Here is a 22,011-nt window from a genome sequence, read left to right as displayed (position 1 = left end):
ATGAATGCATTTACTGCACTAGCACCCATGCGATAGGCATTGGGTTCATATCAATACTCTTATTTTGAAAATCCTGTAGCAAGTCTCATTTCCGCCCAAGCGCAGCTCCAGCCATAGGGAGGGGGTGGGGGAGCCTCAGCCTCTCTACGTCAATGATTTTAAGTAGGTGAGGTCAAAGGAGTTTGATAGTATTTACTGAGGATGGCCAGATAATGTTGATATTTAAACATAACAAATATAATACATAATAAATGTATACATGATCATGCAACATAAAAAAAAATTAGGAACTGTTTGGGAGAGGGATGTAGGGAGGGGTTTTAGGTTGTGTTCCAAAAAAAAAATTTATTTAGTTATTTCAAGTTTAAAGCTCAATATATCAAAACGTGGCACTTTACAGTGAACAGGAGGTCTATTTGTATTAAAAACAATAGATTGTTTTTCATTTAAATGACTGGAAGAGCTAAATAAATCTTTTTCAAATTATATTTTCGTTACCTTTTTTGAGTTGATCTAAATGTTACTGATTGTGTTAAATGGGCTTATGATATCGTCTCATATCGATTGCAGGCACCTGCATCGTATTGTATCGTGGCAGACTTTGTGATATCGGCAAATATCGTATCGTACAAAGAATCTATATCGTATCGTATCGTGATGAAACTGGTGATTCCCACCCCTAGTAGAGTCCATACATCCAACACCAAATCCCATAATTCCTTACACGTAACGTGTCTGGCTGTGTGACGTCAACTAGTCAGCATGAAAATGACAGCCAAACATGGCACTGCAACTAAATAACACAAATACAATAGGCACATTTGTGACTGTTACAAATATAACACGTTTTATACTTGTGCTACAAGATTTTGGCCTGTGCTAAAAAACTATCAACCTCTGTAGCACCAGTGCTATGTGCAAAAAAAGTTAACGTACAGCCCTACAGACATGATGTGACCCATGTACTGCATATTTTATACTGAGGAAGAAAAACGGAGCAGGATTGGTAAACGGGAGTGGGATGGGAGTGGGATTCTATTAGGGCTGACCTTCGAAGCTTTTTTTGGCAATCGAAGCTTCGGGGCCGAGCTTCGATTTTAATTCGAAGCTTCAAAAAAAAGAAATGTTCTTTTTTTAATAATTTTAATTTTTTTGTATCTTATGTTGTGGGACTTGTACAGCACTTTGGTAAACTTTGTTGTTTTTAAATGTGCTCTATAAATAAAGTGGATTGGATTCATTAATTAAGTAGCCCCTTTCGTGACTGTGATGCAGCCAACAAGGTTTCACTCGGCTGTGTGATTTAATTCAAGGTGGATCGCTGTTGTCGTTTGAACAACTTCAGATTTCATGGGAACTACCAATCCCCCAAATTAGGGGTGCACCGATGTATCGGTCGGGTATCGGCCGATAAGTGCCTTGTTGACTGCAATCGGCCTATAAGCTCGAATGTGCCGATGGCAGTAGCCGATAAGTTCAGTTGCGTCCTGCACAACGCCGCCCCCAGTCCCCCACACAAGCTACTGCATCAAAGTTACTACTAAATATTCAACATTCTCTTTTGAGACTCCGCTTCAGACTCTTATCATTTGGCACTAAAAGCTAAACATTGTCACCGATATGGCTGTCTGCAACATGTCATTAATTGTGTACGCGAGGTGGTCGCTCAGTGACGACGCTAACGTGAGCTAGGTTAGCTAGCATGAGCTACCGGTGGATGGAAAGACTAACGTTAGTGGTGAAAATGTGATTTACGTTGGAATACTCCTTTGCCAACTTGCTGTACTTTGCTTGCAGGTCTGCAGCCATTATTGCTGGATTATGAATAGCCCCAACTTTAGCCAAGGTAACGTTATGGCTAAACCTTTAACGTTAGTTAACGCTAGCTTTCGGTTAGCTGTTCAATGCTAATAACACAACCAAGCGAACCCATCACAGCTCCCCGTCAACACCCCTCTCTCGGGAAGATGGCATTTAAGAAAGTATCTGCTGTTAAAATGACACAAACATTCGTTTTGTGGCATTAACGTTATATAGTTAGTGTTACACGTTCAATAACATAAGCATAGTATTTACACGAACTACTAGCTCAGTTCCTTCCGTTGCTCATAGAGCCCTGAGAGTTGTACCCAATCCATTCTGCAATCTGTTTATAAAGTTTTCAATCAGACAAATGTATAGAAAGGCTTTGTTTTATTATAACATTTGTTGCAGTAAAATCATTATGTCTCGTTTGGTCATCCTGTGGAGCGCTGGTCGGCGGGCAGCTAACGTATTAGCTACGGTAAGCTTGTTGTGGTAACTGTGGTTCTCGCAAGCAGATCAATGGCGGCATGCCCGGAAGTAGAAAATGAATAAACGCTTGCCGATTGGTGGTAAGAACAGCAGGAGGTGGGTGCTAGCGGTGTGACGTAATTGGCCGAATCGACTGTCAATCAAAATTGTTCTATTGCATTGGTTGAGAGCTCTGGTTGAGACAATAGTATCCAGCTGAAGGCCGCCAGACCATACTGGGAGAGGGATAGTGCTACATGGCATGGTGGAATTAATACCATAAACATATTTCTTGATGTTTCCTTTTTTTAAGTAAGTAAAGATGCCTACAAATACAAACATACACATACAAATATACAGTAGTTTCATAAAATAAAAAAAAATTACAAAAAATATATATATAAAAAAAGAAAAGAAAATTACAAATATAATTTTTTTGCCACAAATATCGGTATCGGCCGATTGTGTTAGTTGAACAATCGGTATCGGTGGCAAATTTTCATATCGGTGCATCCCTACCCCAAATCAAGAATGTTTAAGTTGAATGAAGTAAGATTTTGATTATTTGAAATATGGCCTGTGTAGACTAAACTATGCACAGAATTATGTCAGTCTACAAGGTCCGGATTCTACATGGTCCGGCAATGTAGACCTTGTAGACTCCACCACAGACCAATTATCAGTGAATGTTCATGCATTTTTAAGAAGGGCTACTTCCACAAAAAAACAAAGAACTCACCAAAACATCTCAGTAGCACCTTATCTAAATGTTCTATTTCATATATAGAGATTCATATTTATTTATGTATTGCATGCATTTCTACATTTTATTTCCTATTTTGTTTATTCATCCCAGTATCTTTCTTTCTTATGTGTGGAATTCTACAAGGCATGTAGGTGTATATGTGTTTGAGGATTATATCCTTCAAACAGGCAATGATATAATTTGGGCAGTGCTGAGCTGGGTTACTTTCCTCCAGTGTATTTGTCCCCCGGCCCTACCCAATGGCCCCATGCACACACACAAAAATCGAAGTAAAAAAAAAAATATGTAAACTTCTATTTTTTTTATGTTCGAAGCTTGTGCCATCGAACGAAGCTTCGAAGCTTCGAAGTATTTAAGACAGCCCTAGATTCTATAAAAGTTTGGCTCGGGATTGGGACGGGATTGGGATCAGTCCTCTGTGGGAGTGGGAGGGAGTGGGATTTTTTTGAAACTCTCATTTGGGATTGGGATGGGATTATTTCTGTGAGAGTGGGAAGGAGCGGGAGTCAAAATCCACTCACATGTCAGCCTCGCCGCGCACACACACAAAGGGAGAATGGCTTATAGCAGACTTATGATTTTAGAATATATCAGATAATGAAATTAAATGTTTATATCATCAACTATCCAGTTAGTATTTATAGTGTAAAGTTTGGCTACTTTAAATCATTGAACGTAGAGAGAGAGAACGAGAGAGGTGATGTGTTAGGTTTGAGTTTGAGACTCTTTGTTGCCGTCACACTAGGAAGTCGTGGACAGGGTGAGCAGTTTCAAGTACCTGGGAGTCCACATCACAGAGATCCTGACATGGTCAACACACAGATTATTATTTTTTTTTTTTTATCTACTTCTTCTCCCATTTTTCTATTTTTCTCCCATCCCAATTTTTTTCATATTGTCCAATTCTACCCTCCCCTGTCTCGAACGCCGTTAGGCCATGCCTCCCACAAGCCGGCTGCAATGTGGACGAAGCCTTGCATCACGTGTCCGCTCCGGTACAAGAGGAGGCAGCCGTCGCATCTTTTCACCTGCACAGCGCAATCTCTCAGCGGCGAGGGTCTGCGTGGGAGGGACACGCCGGCGACGCCGCCCTCGTTGCTTCCTGATTCTGCTGCGCAGGCGCACCAACCGACCTGTAGGAGTCGCTGTCCACAACGTCCGATCCCCACCAGCTTCCCACCCCTAACACTGCCAATTGTGTTAGTATGAACGATCAGCCAAGCTGGTAGCAATTAGGGTTGGGCATCGTTTGGATTTGAACGATTCCGGTTCCGATTCTCCATTTAGATTCCTGTTCTAAACGATTCTCGATTCCGATTCTTTGAGGTGCAGGTCAAAACAGGTCACAGCTTATTTCGGTGGAGTTTTTTTTGTGTGAAAAATCTTTACTTTTTTTCATACTATTCACATTGTCAGTTGACTTGATACAGTTTAATTTGGTTGCTGTACTGTAACTAGGGTATTAATTAACAAAGTAAAAAGATTTTTTTTTTTTTTTAAGAATCGAAATTAGGAACCGGTTCCTATTAGAACTAGGGATGGGTACCTTTCACATTTGAACCGATACGGTACCGGTGAATCGATACCGGTACCCAACGGTACCTTTTTTCGGTACTTTAGTCTCAAACATTTTTATTTACCTACCTCAGGCGTAAAAAAAATCCAAACTTCAAATAACTACAATTTCGACCGTTTTTGGCTTGCCATTGCTCTGACTGCTTTGTTGTTGAATCAAGTCAAATCCTAGGTAAGCATATATTGTACGTGTGAACGTTGACATGATTTTTTTTTTTTAAATATAAAATTAAAAAAAAATCTGTATCTCACTTGAATCGATATTCGGTAGTACCGACGTGTTTCGGTTCGGTACCTTAAAAGTACCGAATTCGGTACCCATCCCTAATTAGAACTGGTTCTCGGTGCCCAACCCTAGTAGCAATGCCGAGAGCTGGGCTCGAACCCAGCATCTCCTGCATTAGTGGCGAGCGCCTTGCCCACTGCGCCACTTAGCCGCCCCAACACAGATTCTGTGGTGAAAAAGGCGAAACAGCGCCTCTATCACCTGAGACAGCTAAGGAAGTTCAGAGTATCGGGGAAGATACTCCACTCCTTCTATTCCGGGGCTGTAGAAAGCATTCTGACTGGTAACATCACTGTCTGGTTTGGAAACAGCATGGCACAGGACAGGAAGGCACTCCAGAGAGTGGTGCGCTCAGCAGAGCCTACTACGGGTATTGCACTACCACCCCTGCAGGACTTATATAGGAGGAGGTGCAAATCCAGAGCCTGCAGAATAATTAAAGACCCCCACCACCTAGGGATGGGAATCGAAAACCGGTTCCCGTTGGGAACCGGTTCCTAATTGGCAGATGCCTGGAACCGTGTGGCTCCCGTGACTTTCGATTCCCTTATCGCTGCCAGGGTTTTCCTACAGTTGCGCAATAATGTTAGCGTTAGCATGTAGCCATGGCAGACTCTATTTGATTCCTTAAGGGCTCGAAATTGCCTGGGTTTTGGTAATATGCTCCCGAAATGCTCCTGCTGTTTGGCTACTACTATGTGCAGTGAAAATTACTTGAATGCTTTAGAACCTAGTCATTGATTTAGTTCAGGGTGAGCTAAAATTAGCCACTGTAACGCTAGCTAACGTGAGCTAACGCTATTTTTAATCAAGCTCACAAAGAGAGATAAACAGCTGACAGCGGAGAGTACAGGTACAAATACAATAAAACAGCAGGTGGGGGCTGTTGTGTAAACCTTGTACTCTTTAGTTCACATATAATAAGAGACGGAGTGTTTGTTTACTAGTCTCTGTAAGCCAGGAAGTACTGTGGTGCAACATACAAATGTGTCCGTGTAGCAACACAAGCCAATACCTTATAGGACAGGGGCCCGGGGAGGGAGCTCTCTGTGTGTGTGTGTGTGTGTGTGTGTGTGTGTGTGTGTGTGTGTGTTTGTGTGAGAGAGACAGAAGTCAGAGGAATAACGACCTGTTATTCAATAGATTAAATTAGTTTAAGAATAAAAAAATAAATACATTTTAAGAGAATCTCAAATACATTATTTTATTTAAGTGTAGGCTATAGTTAATGTTTTATTTTTTACAGTTTTTGTATTTTTCTGACATGGGGGCTCAACAATAAATGACAATCAGAAATGTCAAGTTGCATGTTGTTATTCTAACCAGCTTAGACCCCTACGCTCTGCATCTTCTGGCCGCCTCAGACCTACTCCTATCCAAGCTCCGGGAGGGTCATCAAAGAGAAGTCGCCTATTCTCAGTCCTTGCCCCACAATGGTGGAATGAACTACCCACCCCAGTTAGGACAGCCGAATCACGTCCAATCTTTCGCCGTCGACTATAGACGCACTTCTTCAACCATTATCTGAATAAAAAAAATATATCTAACACTAACTAACCGTACTGTCATGCACTTGTCCTAATAAACTAACCTACACTGTAGCACTCAACACTTTGATGAACATTGTTGCTCAGCTGATAGAGTTGTGCCCATCCTGATGGCTTGTCGTACAGAACTTGTAAGTCGCTTTGGATAAAAGCGTCAGCTAAATGACTAAATGTAAATGTAGTTCTGTTGCATTTCCAATTTATTTATTTAAATCATAAATTGATCAGGTATCGATAAGGTAATCGATAATGGAATCGTATCAATAAAATCCTATCAATTCCCATCCCTACCACCACCCCAACAACAGCCTGTTCAAGCTGCTGCGGTCAGGCAAGCGCCTACGTACACACGCTGCGAGAAGAGACTCCGGCTCAGCTTCTTCCCCCAGGCCATCAGAACACTGAACTCTCCAATCACAAGTACACATGAGCACGCACACACACACACACACACACACTACACTCATGCGGCCGGCAACCGCTAAAACAATCACTTTAAACTAAATGTCACTTTAAATAATGGAAAAGCCACTTTAAAGGAAAAGAGGTATTGTATAGTATAGTTTAGATACATTAAGTATAAAAATGGCAGTTCAAATTGTAAATTGTATAGTAGTGTACATAGGAACCAGTTTATCAGGATCGTTTTTTTTTTTTTTTTTTTTTTATTGTGGACAACTTGTGTCTTACCTATTTTTTATTTATTTTTGTATGCCTATTTTTATTGTATTTTGCACAATCAATGTGGGCATGACCACCCACATTTCACTGTATGCCCTGGTATGTATGTGACAAATAAACCTCTTGATTCTTGAAGTCAACACACAGAGCTGTAACCTGGAGCCAGCCCAGATGCATGAAGTGATATATATATAAACGAACAGCCAATAAATGTGAAGTTATCTTTGAACCTCGGTTGTCAAGCCTCGTCAATATAACCCCCTCCCCCTTTCCTCACTAATGGAACTGGTGTCGTGGATTCACTCCGCTGTGAGCGTTTCCAGGGTTAGCGGCTAACTTTAGTTAAGGTTTTACCACAATGTGAACATACAGGAATGGCGAGGATGCCAAGCATGTTAAGACACATTGGACCCATTGCTCACGCTGGTCTGTGTCTTATGAAATTACGATTGCATGTCATTGAAGGTCCACGCTGGTCTGTGTCTATAATGAAATGACAATTGAGCGTCATTGAAGGTCCACGCTGGTCTGTGTCTATAATGAAATGACAATTGAGCGTCATTGAAGGTCCACGCTGGTCTGTGTCTATAATGAAATGACAATTGAGCGTCATTGAAGGTCCACGCTCACACACTGGTCTGCGTCTATTATGAAATGACAATTGAGCGTCATTGAAGGTCCACGCTCACACACAGGTCTGCGTCTATTATGAAATGACAATTGAGCGTCATTGAAGGTCCGCGTTGGTCTGTGTCTATAATGAAATGACAATAGACCTATCTCAAACCCTGCCCTCTTTTCTTGATCCTCCAATCACAACTGTCGCTTACAGTTTGTCCGAGGTAAGCGACAGTTGTGATTGGAGGATCAAGAAAAGAGGGCAGGGTTTGAGATAGGTCTATTGAGCATCATTGAAGGTACGCACTGAGCATCATTGAAGGTACGCACTGTCTGTGTCTATTAGGGATGGGTACCGAATTCGGTACTTTTTAAAAAGGTACTTAACCGAAACACGTCGGTACTACAGAGTATCGATTCACGTGAGATACCGAAAAAATATATATATTTAATTTTTTTTTTTTTTTAACTTTTTTATTTTCATGTCAACGTTCACACGCACAATATATGCTTACATAGGATTTGACTTGATTCAACAACAAAGCAGTCGGGGCAATGGCAAGCCGAAAACGGTCGAAAGTGTAGTTATTTGAAGTTTGCATTTTTTTTTTCACAACTGAGGTAGGTAGATTACATTTTTAGAGACTAAAGTACAGAAAAAAAAGGTACCGTTGGGTACCGGTATCGATTCACAGGTACCGATACCGGTACCGTATCGGTTCAAATGTGAAAGGTACCCATCCCTAGTGTCTATAATGAAATGACAATTACGCGTCATTGGAATTTGGATTTTTTTTTTTACTCTGCAGGTCTTAGATATCGAAATGTGGCACCGATTGATCTAACGTGAATCGGTACTCGGTAATACCGACACAATTCGGTCAATATCCTTAAAAAGTACAGAGTTCGATACCCATCCCCATGTACCGCTAGCCTAAATATGGGTTCATCTGCTTTCCACAATGTCAGCTTGTTCATTCCAATGGTCTCTTGTTAAATGAGTAACCAATGCCAAAGAAATATAGGTTAGATATTAGTAGGTCAGGTTGTTTCTGACCATATGCATTAGGCCTAACATTCCAATCATATGCAGTGCACGCAAGAGGGTAGTTGGCCCTGAGGTACAACACACTCAGAAGTAGCTGTGTGTTCATGGGCTCTTATTTGAGCTAGTAGTGCTAAACAGATGCTTGAGGGAAGTGCTGGTTGTACCGGCTGTTGTTCCATATAGTAACAACTAAGTGTGGTGCTCTTTTTTGATAATAGTTTAACTATTTTCAACTTGTAGTGCTTGGAGCTCGGAGCGCTAAGATCATGCTAAGCTCTGAGCGGGCCCTCTCAGGAACATGCAAAATAGCATTTCCTTTCCACTAAAAAGCAGGAGAAGAACAAACCAGCACTGGGAAGTCAGGTCTCCAGGGGACATGTGTAGTGGACAGTAGCCCTGCCTGAAGCCTAAGAAGACTAATCTCTTGGCAAGGTTGGGTTTAGCCGACTGGTAAGATGGTCTGCCTCTCATGCGGGAGACTCGAGTTCAAACCCAGGTGTGCTACAGACGCAGACATTAGCATGCACTTGTTTTGAAAACACACAGCCCCTCAACTTCATGACCACTGAACCAGAGTAAATCAATGCAAATGAGGTGAGCTGGGTTTTATTTTTGCATATGGGCTACAGACAGGAAAGCTTAGCAGAGAGAAAAGCTGCGTTGAGTCTGTTTCACTGCTCCTAGCCCTGCCAGGAATGTGGGCCTGGGGATGGAAACTGGAGGTCAAAGGGCAATGAACCTGAATGTACCTTCAATGTCTGCTGCTGTCAGGGGGGCAACAATTCAACAAGCAGAGAGAGAGAGAGAGAGAGAGAGAGAGAGAGAGAGAGAGAGAGAGAGAGAGATTTGCTTTCAAAATTCCATGCACCTGCTGTGGACTGTGTTTTCCATGCCTCTAGTATTGTATCTAGGGTTCTTCCTATGGGCAGAGGACAGGGGGGAAAGTTTAAGTGATGAACAGGATAAATGTGTCTATTGTCATTAGGCCTTCTTTATCCATAAACAGCTCCCACTTTCCATTTGGCACTTTCTCCTTCTTCCAGGCACACAGTGGACTGAACCATTAAGACTAGTGCTGTGGGGGTTTGGCACAAAAGCCATGACATCAGTGAGGAAATGGAAAAGCGCTGTGGTGCTGTTGCTATGATGAGGCTGCTCTGTTCTTCGAAGGCCTCCTAACCACCTAGGCCACGGCCATGGGAACATGGCATGTTATGCAACGTTAGCTAATACTAATTCAGACTCACTCCCTTCCTGTCTTTGTCCTGCGAAGCACTGGGGTAGACCACCTCTCCTTCTCTCGTACCAGAGACATGCTGAAAAAATGGATGTTGTGGTCTTCAAATAACACAGATATGCCGCGAGACATCTAGCACTTGGATCCATCTTATTAGCCTTTAAGTGACACTACTCTCTCGTACCTCAAGAGCATTCTGCAACCTGAACTCTTGAGAGAAAAGGCGGACGGCAGAGAATGCAAGTGTTGTTGCATGCGTTTATATTTCCTCACATTGCATGGTTCATCTCTGTGGTTGGAGACTCTGGGAAACGGCGCAGTGGTCCAGTGCCCTTGGTCTTGTGACCGAGTTGGGCCGCTCAGGAGCGGAGGAGGGAGACACGTGATTCATTCCACCGCTACATTGTAGCTGGGGCACATATTCCGCTTCAGTAGCACCCCTTGCCTCATAGACACATGGTCTCCCACGGCCAAATTCCACTTGGCACACAAACCTAAAATGTCATCGCTGGCTCCCTCAAGAGCAGCATTCAAACCTGGGATATATAATTGAGGGAATTGTTTGAACGTGGCTTCATTAAACTGGAAGGCATGTTGTCGCTGTACATTTATTAACAGAGCTTATGTTATGAAGGGGTGACTACACACGTTCGTGTTGATCAATGTGATATTCACTAATGCATTTCACTCTCAGTCTCCCCGTGAACACACTGCTGCAGCTGTGTGCGTTTCAGTCAAAATGGTTTAACATCCAGGACCAGTGTAATTGTTCCGACTGTACTGTGGTAGCTGTACTTTCCATCCCCACTCAATAATCCAATGCTATCCTAACAATAAAAAATGCATAAAGAAGTAAAACATTGAATAGGCCTATCAGTTTACGTGGTGGGTGAGATGGATATACTGTAATGGATGGGCATGGTTGAGCCATGCATCCATTTTTATGACAAAACAGTAGAGAAGGACATATTGTATCTGGAGAGACAATCACATATTGGACATGGGCTGGCTCAGACTCAATGTTGATTAACCTGCAAAGTGGCGTTAACAAAATACACATGCTGTTAAATGATTAGAGACTACTTCACAACAATGCATGAACGGGACAAGAGACATAGGTGTGTTTAATCTCCATTCATTCGTCAATTATATGTCGGGTGTGAATTTGTGATGACATGCAAGCAAACAAGGAAGGTAAATACACTCACCTCTCCTGTTCATAGGACGGACGCGGACAGCAACCTTTACGTTGGCGTTGTCTAGGCTCGGATCCCCCATTGTGTCCCGCTGTCAGTCCCGACTGGTGCCTCCGTAGAGTCCGTACGATGATGAAAGCTCAATAATCAACTCTTTAGTCGAAGAATCATCCAAAATCCTTGAAATGTTGCGCTAGCCGGACAGTCGGCCAGCTAATTACGAGGATTGTTCCACAGACAACAAGGTATTTTCCATCGCAACACAACTAGCACCCTGGCTGCCTGGGAACACTGTGGAGGAGAGCAGCCTTATCTTCTTCTTTACATCATCATCATCATCATCATCATCATACATGTTCATTCATATTTGGAGATGTGCGGGAACTGAAAAGACAAAAGAAAGAAGAAGCAAATGTTTAGCTGGGTTTTGTTGTGATAGCGGTGTTATTATAGTGAGCAAACGCGGACTAGGTGCAAGACAATCTGGCTAGCAAGCTAGTTTCCCCCAAATGAGAAGTGACAAGAAGCTGTAGCGAGAAAACGGGCTCGGTCTGGACCACCACCACGATTCACAAATATATCCCACATACCTCAGTGAATTCGTCCCCGGCGTTAGCAAAGTTAAAAGCCGAAAGCTCTCTCCACTAATATCACGTATGAATAGCTGGCTAACGCTATTTCCTGCGGACCTTTGCTATTATGAGCTGTTCCACGATGGAACTACTTCCCATTCCGAATCTAAACGGCATTGTATTTTGCACCGCTGCCCTCCATCTCTCTGTGTCAAGCCGTCGGTGGCCATCACCAACACCTTTTCCGCTTTGCATATCTTGGCTTCAAAGTAAAAGCGCACAACAATGATAACGCTCATAATAATCGAAATGCTCTATACCAGCAGTTAACATGTTTGCCCCCCCCCCCCTTCATGTGTTCAAGGAATTATTCCAGGGACCCCACAAAATATATTATAACCTCTTTGCCTGTTCCTCATTCAACACAGTCCAGCAATGAGGACCATGTGGACTCATTACTAAAAGTACTATAAATTCCCTTTGAGCTTCTCTGATTGATTAGAAGGTGGAGCCTTGCAGTGAAACTTTAGAATGGAATATTGCACTGCTGCTACACTGGTCAGTTAAACTATGTATGTCACAGTGAGTGCCGATTCATCACTGTCATTGACTTCTAGTGTATCTCCAAATGTGTCTTACATGCCACATAAACACATGTCGGCTCGCTAATGTGTCACTTGTTTTCTGAAAGATTTTTACATTCTGATATAATACAATAACTGAGGAAGAATTCCTCTTCTTTCTTTTAGACACTATTAAAGCACAATAGAGCAACTTTTCAGGAAAAAAAAAAAAACCTTTCAGGAATATAAATGCACTTCAGATGTTAGCATCACAGCATTTTAGTCAGATGTGCTGACTTTCATGGGTTTCTGTGGTGTTAAAGACACAGTTCAGATATAACAGCAGAGAATAACTTAAATCATTAACTGAAAAAAGAAGGGTACCTTCATTTGTATAACAAGACAAGAATGATTTAGAACCCACATGTCAAAGAAACTGGTAGTGTCTTTTAAGGAGAGTTGTTCATATTCACAAATCGAAACTAAGCTGTACAATATTATATAAAAAAAAATAGGCTGGATTTCCCCTTTGAATTACTAGTTTAATATACTTTTGTTATTCACCAAAGTGTAGACTGTTTTTAAATACTCGCAAGTTATTCCCCATGGGCCATGGTGGAGAGGCTAAGATATAGAAAGAACTGTTCGTAATCTGGCACTGAAATAAAGAGTTCTACTAACGTCTCCCCCTTTTTTTTCCTTTTTTACTTTTCAACGACACTTCTATTTTGAAAAACTATGACCGGAAGTTAACTTATAACTGTGGCTAACTTGACAGTGGTCTAGCCTCCCTGCTAGCTAGCTAAAGTTAAAAGGCATCTTGTAAACTGTCCCGACTGTCACGCCGCAGAAGTGAGAGCAAAACTCGTCAATATTTCCAAACATCACAAAACAGTACAGCTTAGTTCCTTCCATCTTTAACGTTATGTTGAAAGTGAACAACAAAGGCCTCCAAGCAAGTGTCAGTCATGACTCATGGAGGTATTCGGTTATACTGAAAGTCATTAGCAACTCTCGCTAGGCTGGTCTAGTATTACAACGGTCTGGTGTGATTATTCAGTTTTCCAATTTTACAAACGAGCCTTAGACCAAACAGAAATAGTCCCTTTCTGTAGATAGTGTTTGAAGTTGAACATATTAAGTTACCAGGTGTAGTATCCTCTCTAGCGTTCTTGTTGATTTTCCTAATGTATCAAGTTTTCTTAACTCCCCATATCACGTGACATTTCCGTTCTAAAACGGAAAGCCCACCTTACAGAATCCATAATTCACATTCATTCACTAATATGTGGGTTCGAGTTATGGGGGGGCCCCCATAGTCAACAACACCTCTGGGGGTCTCTAAAAAAAGCACTTAAAAAAAAAAAAAAAAAAAATCAATGAATTAGTATTATTTATGTTACCTAAATAAATTGTTAATAGATAATATTTTGTTTTCAGTTCATACATTTTGTCTAATTTTTCAAATTAAATTGTTGTATTTTATCAGATGCAAAATGCAAATAAGTAAAGAAAATGAACAAATAATTGATGGTTATGAGACTGAATATTGACATCACACAATAGTCTAATGATTAGACTGTTGTGTGATGTCATTACTCATTAGTATTAGACTCTAATCCTAATGAGATATTCCTCTAAATATGACGTCGAAAACGGCCACAATTTCAGGAAATAATTGCCAAAAAAAATTCCGGCAGCACTGGTTTCGGGGGCCCCATAGCTCTCGGCCTCGGGTGATAACTCGAAGTCTCAAACCTACATGGTATGAACTCCATCAATCCAGGCAGTACTACTGCCACCCAGGCACGTGCACACATAGAGCCCAAGGGGTGCTTGAGCACCAGCCTTTTTGAGCCTCATAAAAAAAGTGCCCATAAAAGAAAAAAAAAATTATAAATATTTTTATTTTATTTTTGCCGTTACGCATATAGACTGCCCTTCCAACTGAAAAATGTCAGGATAGAATCAAAATATTAGGTAAAGAGAGAGAGATGCCCCATATTCCATTGCAGTTTGCACGGCCTCCTCAGCGTGCCTCCTCTTCGCGGACCTATATTTTATGCATAGCGTGGGACCGGGTGATGATGATGATGATAGAAACCGCTGTGGCGCATACAGTTGAATGCTGGTATTACACTCATTGAGGGACACGAAGAAGTCAAGTCCGATGGGATTTGGGAATCTCAAATACAAATCGGGATTGGAATAAAAAATGCATTTATAGAATATACAGCACTTCTTGGGGTCTGTATGGTAAGCACTTATTCCCTCCCCCCTGAACATTTATGGAGATGTATGGGCCTTTTAAGTCAGTGATAAAATTGTCTTTCAAGGATAGGTGAGCTCCTGCACTGATTATTATAGTTCAATATTCAATATTTGATCACCAAAACCCCCCAAAAAGCATAAAAAGGGGGCCCCCCGCCCGAAAAGGGCCCTTAAAAATCGGGCTTGGTTAAAACTCACACAGGTATAGTGCCCTTTTCAGCCTTTGAGCACCTGCCCCTCTAAAGTCCTGTGCACGTCCCTGCTGCCACCTATGGCTGCCCCACAATGTTTTGCTTGACTTTATTAATAATAATAGTAACTTTATTTGTATTGTACCTATTTGTATTGTATTGTACTCCCCTCTGGGTGCTTCAGAGACACACAGACTCAAGGCTAGAGTAATGTTTAAACAAATGTACATGTTGATATTAATTAAGGGTTGTGCCATTATTGCTATGCAAATGTAATAATTGTGAATGATTTTCTGTAATGAGTTGTATGTGTTTGTTTCTTAAAGCACCCTTGACTTCCAAGGACAACGATGTAAATAAGTCATTGGCTTTTCGTTCCTCTCCTTGACAAAAGCAAATATGTGATGTAATGATCTGTATAATATATTATATAATTATGTTTTGTTGTCTAAAATAAATACATACCTACCTACCTGTCATATTTTAGTACAATACAGAAAAAAGAAACAGAAAAACACGAAACAATAAGAACAGCTAAAAAACAATGAGGAGTAATTAAGATAAAATTAAAACACTGATAGGAGTTAATTCTTACGGATATCCTATGAACAACAGTGGGCATGCAAAAAAAAAACGGTGTCTGATTAAGTAACTTTTTTTATTTTATTTTAGCAAATTGAGACCACTGGCACTCATCTCTGCTGCTCTAGCCTCAAATGGTCTGGTGAAACACAATACTAAGTCATGCTTATCAACATTAAGACATGCTTATGCTTAGTGTTGTGTCTGACCAGACCATTTTAGGCTAGAGCAGCGAAGGTGAGTGTCTTGTTGAAGTGCCAGTGGTCTCATTTGAATCTGTACATGTTTCAGAACTTGATTAATTAATAGAAAATATAAAAAAAATACATTAAAAAAGACAAACTGGCGCTTTAAAGTAATATACCCATTTGTGTTTCCTTTGGAAAGTTGATAATGTTATCAAGTAAATCTTTTCGAGCGACATCTTTACAAACTGCCTTCCATAGACATTGATTGATTGATTGATTGATTGATTGATTGATTGATTGATTGATTGATTGATTGATTGATTGATTGACATTTTTATTAACAGATTGCAGAATGGGTACAATACAGTACGGCTCAATACACACAATTGTTAAGGGGATGCAAACCAGAGAAAGACTTTCGTCTTGTTTACATCAGGGTCCCCCATTTTCAATACATCATCATCACATTCAATCTGCAACCTTTAGATCATTTTAGGGCTGGCCCCGACTAAGGATTTGGATGGTCGACTATGATTGGCCAAAATTTGCCGTTAGTCGACTATTGGTTGACTAAAAAATAAAAATAAAAAGTATAAGATTTAAAAAAAACATTAATTTTTATTTTTATTTAAAATTATCATTCCATTTGGGCTGTGGGGGGTGCTTAATGTCTGAAGGAGTCGACTGAAGGCTTCTTGTCCTCTGCAAAAGCATGCAATTGGTCCACTGATGGATACATCTTGATATTTGTCTAGTCTAGTGTGTTCATTAGATGGGTGAAATCCTCTTTCAGTGCCTCTGTGCCTGTTTTCGTAGGCAGTTAGCCTCTGGTATGCGTGCCATTAGCGTTAGCCACGCTTCTAGGCCTCTTTTCTTTTGGAAAGAATGATAAAAAATTAAATAAATCATAAATTTTTTATTTTTTATATATATTCGACTAAGAGGTTGGCCAGTCGACTACGGCTCCTTTCGACTGATTAGTCGACTAATAGGGGTCAGCCGATGATGATGCTACACACTAAATCACTGGGTAACATTATCACGTCTCATGCCTTCTCATATCATTGTTATGCCGATGATACTCAACTCTTCCTTTCCTTCCCTCCCTCAGATATCCACGTCTCTGAGCAGATCTCGGCCTGTCTGTCCGACATCTCCGCCTGAATGACCAACCACCTCCAACTGAACCTAAGCAAAACAGAATTGCTCCACCTGCCGGCCAAATCCTCCCCCCTGACCGACCTTTCCATCACAGTCGAGAATGCAGCTGTGACCGCGTCCCCGACCGCCAAGAACCTTGGTGTTGTCCTCGACGACCAGTTGAACTTCTCCGCTCACATCACAGCGACAACCAGAACCTGCAGATTCCTCCTGAGCAACGTCAGAAGAATCCGCCCCTTCCTGACAAAAGAAGCCACCCAACTCCTCGTCCAATCAACAGTCATCTCCCGCCTCCACTACTGCAACGCACTGCTAGCTGGCCTCCCGGCCACTGCCACCAAGCCTCTTCAACTCATTCAGAACGCAGCGGCCCGCCTGATCTCAAACCTACCGAAGTGGTGAAGTTGGCCCATGTCACCCCACTTCTTAGGGACCTGCACTGGCTCCCCATTGCTGCACGAATCCGCTTCAAGGCCCTCGACCTAGCATACCGTGCGGCAAAGGGAACCGCTCCTGCCTACCTCCGGTCAATGGTCTCTAACTACACACCCTCAAGACCCCTACACTCTGCATCTTTTGGCCGTCTCAGACCCACTCCTATCCGAGCTCCGGGAGGGTCATCAAGGAGAACCTGCCTTTTCTCAGTCCTTGCCCCACAATGGTGGAATGAACTACCCACCACAGTTAGGACAGCCGAAACCCGTCCAATCTTTCGCTGTCGACTAAAGACGCACTTCTTCAACCATTATCTGAAATTTTAAATTAAATTTTTTTTTTAATAAAAATCTAACCCTAACTAATCTTACTGTTATGCACTTGTCCTAATAAACTAACCTACACTGTAGCACTCAACACTTTGATGAACATTGTTACTCAGCTGATAGAGTTGTGCCCTTCCTGATGACTTGTCGTACAGAACTTGTAAGTCATATGGATAAAAGCGTCAGCTAAATGACTAAATGTAAATGTAAATGCTTATTTATGATTATTATTATTATAATAATTTGTAGTATTATTATTAGTAGTAGTAGTATTATTGCTGTTATTATTATTATTATTATTATTATTATTATTATTATTATTATTATTATTATTATTATTATTATTATTATTATTATTATTATTATTATTATTATTATTATTATTATTATTATTATTATTATTATTATTATTGCTAATAATAATACCAATAATAATCATTAGTAGTAGTGGTAGTGGTAGCAAAAAAAGATTTTGGGCCTGAATGACCATTATGGCAACAATAATAAACGAATGAAACAATTTTTTGGCGCCATCTATTGGTATAATGGATCCAGGATCCTTTCTTTTCTCCACAAGACAGCTATAGCCTCTACTGCTGTTCTTCATACTGGATACCTGCAGCTCTAGTTAGACACAAAACTAATGTAGTGTAATGGGGCCACACTTCAGTGTGTACATACCCTGAACTTAATGCTGAAAACTTGTTTTCAAGTTGTATGTGCTTTTTACAGTGGCCCATTAACTTGACATTAGTTTTGTGGCTGTAAGGAGGAGCTGGGGAGCCAATATGAAGAACATCATAGACTGTGCTTCAACAACATCTTTGATGAATATAGGGCTATGGGTCTAACACTTTTAGAACTTACTTTAAAGGATAACTCCACTATTTTGGGAAATTAGCTTATTTAACATCTTCCCTGGAGTTAGACAAGAAGATGCATACATTTTTTGTCTCTGTGCGTGCATTTTAGCTTTGGGAATAGATGCTCCGTTAGCATAGCTTAGCTTCATCACTGGAAGTGAGGCAGGACAGTAGCCTTACAGTGCCTTACAGTGTATTGCAAGGTCTGACATTGACCAAACTTGATATGCATGACCTTGGTGGGCTCTAGGTCAACTCCTGAAAAGGGGGTCAATGTCAGACTTTGCAATCAAAAGTTAGGGGGCTAATAACCCTTGCCATAATTTCAGTGCGCCCCTAACTTTTGATTGCAAGGTCTGACATTGACCCCCTTTTCAGGAGTTGACCTAGAGCCCACCAAGGTCATGCATATCAAGTTTGGTCAATGTCAGACCTTGCAAGAGTTATCCTTTAAGGGGAGACACTGCAGGTGAATAGGGTAAAAAAATGTACTAATAGATATCACTATGAAACTTCCACAGTTGATTACTTATATTAAGACAAGACTTTTTTGTATTACAAGTTTTCTGAAATTGTATGTTTAAATATGCAAATTAGGCATGATCTACTTAAATATGCACTAATTTGCATATAATTCCAGGACAGAGATCTGAACATTGGATAAAGCAATTTTCAAAATTATAGTTTCATTTTGTTGACATATTAGAGCCAAAGGTTATTACAGAGGGGATTTTGGATATCTCTTTTTATCACTCCATAAATCAGAAAATACTCCATTCAGTAAATTTTTATGGTAAAATTCCATATTTCGCCATGTTTTTAGGAATAAAATGTGATATAAATCAGGGTATGAATGCGATATCAACAAACCCTTCTGTAAATACCTTCAGAACATAGATATGAATAGAACTGGAAGGGTTGGTGTATGTGAGTGCTACTGAAGTGGAGATTTCTGGCTCAGAGTATGAGGAAAAACTCTTAAAACTCATTTTTGGGAAAACGCATTCAAAGTTCTGTATTGTAAAATGCCATACTTTTTTTTTTAAACAGATATTTACAAACACAATACCTAATCAAACCATTAGTAATAGACAACCTAAACACATGCCTGATAACTGAATAATAATAATAATGATGTTATTGAACTGAACAGAACTACACACAGGCTACAAACAGTGTAGTACAGTGTAGTACCCCCTAATAGGCAAAAAATATTTGAATAGATATCACTATGAAACTTTCCCAATTTGTTATGTACATATAAACTAAGAAAAAATATATTGCAAGTTTTCTGAAATGTATGTTTATATATGCAAATTAGGCACTTCCCCATTAAATATGTGCACAATTATGGATGCAATAAGGCAAAATGATATAAAATAAACAACTAAATGTATGTTATTGACGTTTTATTGTCACTAGTTTCATAGAAGACATGTTTAGGAAGCAAAATATAACAAAATCTCAAAATCAACAAAAAAAGTATATTTGACTATTCACCTGCAGTGTCTCGCCTTAAGACAGGGCTATGTAGGTGCCAATATAACAGACTCCCGCTAGAGGGCACTGTGCTGCAAGATTTAGAGCCTCAACATTGGAATTATTGGAGGGATACACACGTCACAGCTTGGTGTGATTTTTGACCAGCAGGGTAGTAAGAGGGTTTTCTGCAAGGAGAAGGGAGACATATAGACATGTACATCAGAGACACAACATCATATTTCTCAGATGGCCCTCTGGCTCACGTCAGCATGGAATCTGAACCCGATCCTCTTTCTCTCTGTCTCTCCGTCCCCTCTTTCTGAGACACACAGTCCAGCATGGAACCTGAATCCTTTCTCTCTGTCTCCCCGTCCCCTCTCTCTGAGACACACAGTCCACTGATGACGCATAGAGGAGAACTGGAATAAAACAGAAATTAAATTAAGTCAGTAAAGAATGTCCTATATATGCCCTCTCTCTCTCCTTCTCTTCCTCTAGTGCTTTTACTTCCTCTTGCTCTAAGTGCTTGATAATTGCCCTTTCAGCCTGTGCCCCTGGTTGCAATAAGACACAGACAAAGAGAAGGTAGAGTCAATATCACCAAGAATGATGGAGGGGCTGTCACACGCTGTCACTGCCTGGCTAGTCTCTCTATCTCTCGTTACCAGGTATGGAGTTCAGGTGTGCTGGAGTCACGGGAGCAGCTGATTGACGTCTGTGCGCCGATTACGTCAACTATATAACCCCGCCACAGATGTCATGATGCTGCCAGATCGTAACTTCATGTTTTCCCATCCGATACCTGGCCTTTCACCCTGATCTGGTGCTTGGATAACGTGTTCTGACCCCCGCCTGCCTGACCATTCTCATAGCCTTTTCCCGGAACGTATGAGGACCTGAACCCGTGTATGACCCCTTGCCTGTTGGACTGCCTTGCCCCTGCCTACTTCCCCTTATTACCTGAGTACCCGTTACGTTATCGACCCCTGCCCGTCTGACTACCCTGCCCCACTCATTCTCCCTGGACTGTACGAGACCCCCCCCCCCCCGTGTCACTCGATTCCTGCCCGGATACCCGACTACCCCTTTTCTAAATAAATACACCGTGCTGGGTCTTAACGAGACCTGTCTGCCTTTCTGTGTCTGCATATTGGGATCAATACGCTCGATCTTGACAGGGGCCTTGTTTATGGTGCATGTAAGAGCCATCTCTCTCTCTCTTTCTCTCTCGACCCCCCCTATCACAACTTTGCTTTCCTCGGTCAAGCTAAGAGAGGTTGGAGCTTGAGATAGTCCAATTGTACATGGTTGAGTCTACATGGTGTGACGGCCCTGTTTGACTAGACCTCCCTATTTGTCTAGTATTGCTGTGTTTAACTCTTGTCTGTTATCTTTGTGTGTCCGTGTGGGTAGTAGCAGTTGGCTCTGTGGCATTGGGTGGGAGCAGTCAGCCATCCCCAATGTGAGCAGTTTATGGGTGCGTAAGTATCCCCTGCCAGGATGCACACAAAGACTAGGGTAAGTTATTTTAGATTTGGGTTAGGCAGTGTAGGGGGCAGGTGACCTTGGTGACCCATCCTCCCTTGGGTTGTGCATTGTGTGATTGGCACTACCCTGTTTTGTTACGTTGAAAATACAGATTTGGTAGAATTGGCAGCACATAATTTATTGTTGTAATGTATTGTCAATTAATCCAGCTCTTCATTTGAGCTGTCAGTCCAAACAGGTCTGTGTCCCGACCTTGTAGTCCGCTTCTAACAACAAACATATCCATTGCGAGTGTCCAGGTTACAATACCTGTCCTAAATGAATCAAATCAGTTTCATATGCTTGATCTGGAAAGTCCCCCCTCCCCCTGGAAGTGCTTTAGTTACGAGACAGTGCCAATCACAAATATCTGAGTACACATTGACTCACAAAAGACCAAACGTGAATGAATGAATGAATGAATGAATGAATGGAATGAATGAATGCATGAATGAATGAATGAATGAATGAATGAATGAATGAATGAATGAATGAAAACTTTATTTAACAGATTGCAGAATGGGTACAATACAGTACGGCTCAATACACACAATTGTTAAGGGGCTGCAGACCAGAGAAAGGCGTTTGTCTTGTCATTTTCAATTCATAGTGACATTATGAC

General features: G+C 41.2%; 1 protein-coding gene across 1 annotated transcript in view; it reads right to left on the bottom strand.

The window, feature by feature from the left end:
- Window positions 1-11,378, bottom strand: part of kif13ba (kinesin family member 13Ba) — a gene marked incomplete at its 3' end in the record, with an annotated part of 212,184 nt that extends 200,806 nt beyond the window's left edge. Inside the window, exon 1 of the mRNA XM_084337338.1 lies at window positions 11,241-11,378. Coding sequence (XP_084193464.1) covers window positions 11,241-11,310 — 70 coding nt within the window. The 5' untranslated portion in view covers window positions 11,311-11,378. The remainder of the gene's footprint in view (window positions 1-11,240) is intronic.
- Between the last annotated feature and the right edge of the window lie 10,633 nt (window positions 11,379-22,011).

This window comes from Notolepis coatsorum (assembly GCF_963971535.1).
Source record: "Notolepis coatsorum genome assembly, chromosome: 20".
Classification (NCBI taxonomy): Eukaryota; Metazoa; Chordata; class Actinopteri; order Aulopiformes; family Paralepididae; genus Notolepis; species Notolepis coatsorum.
The sequence above is the reverse complement of the archived record's forward strand: the minus strand, read 5'-3'. Positions and strand labels throughout refer to the sequence as shown.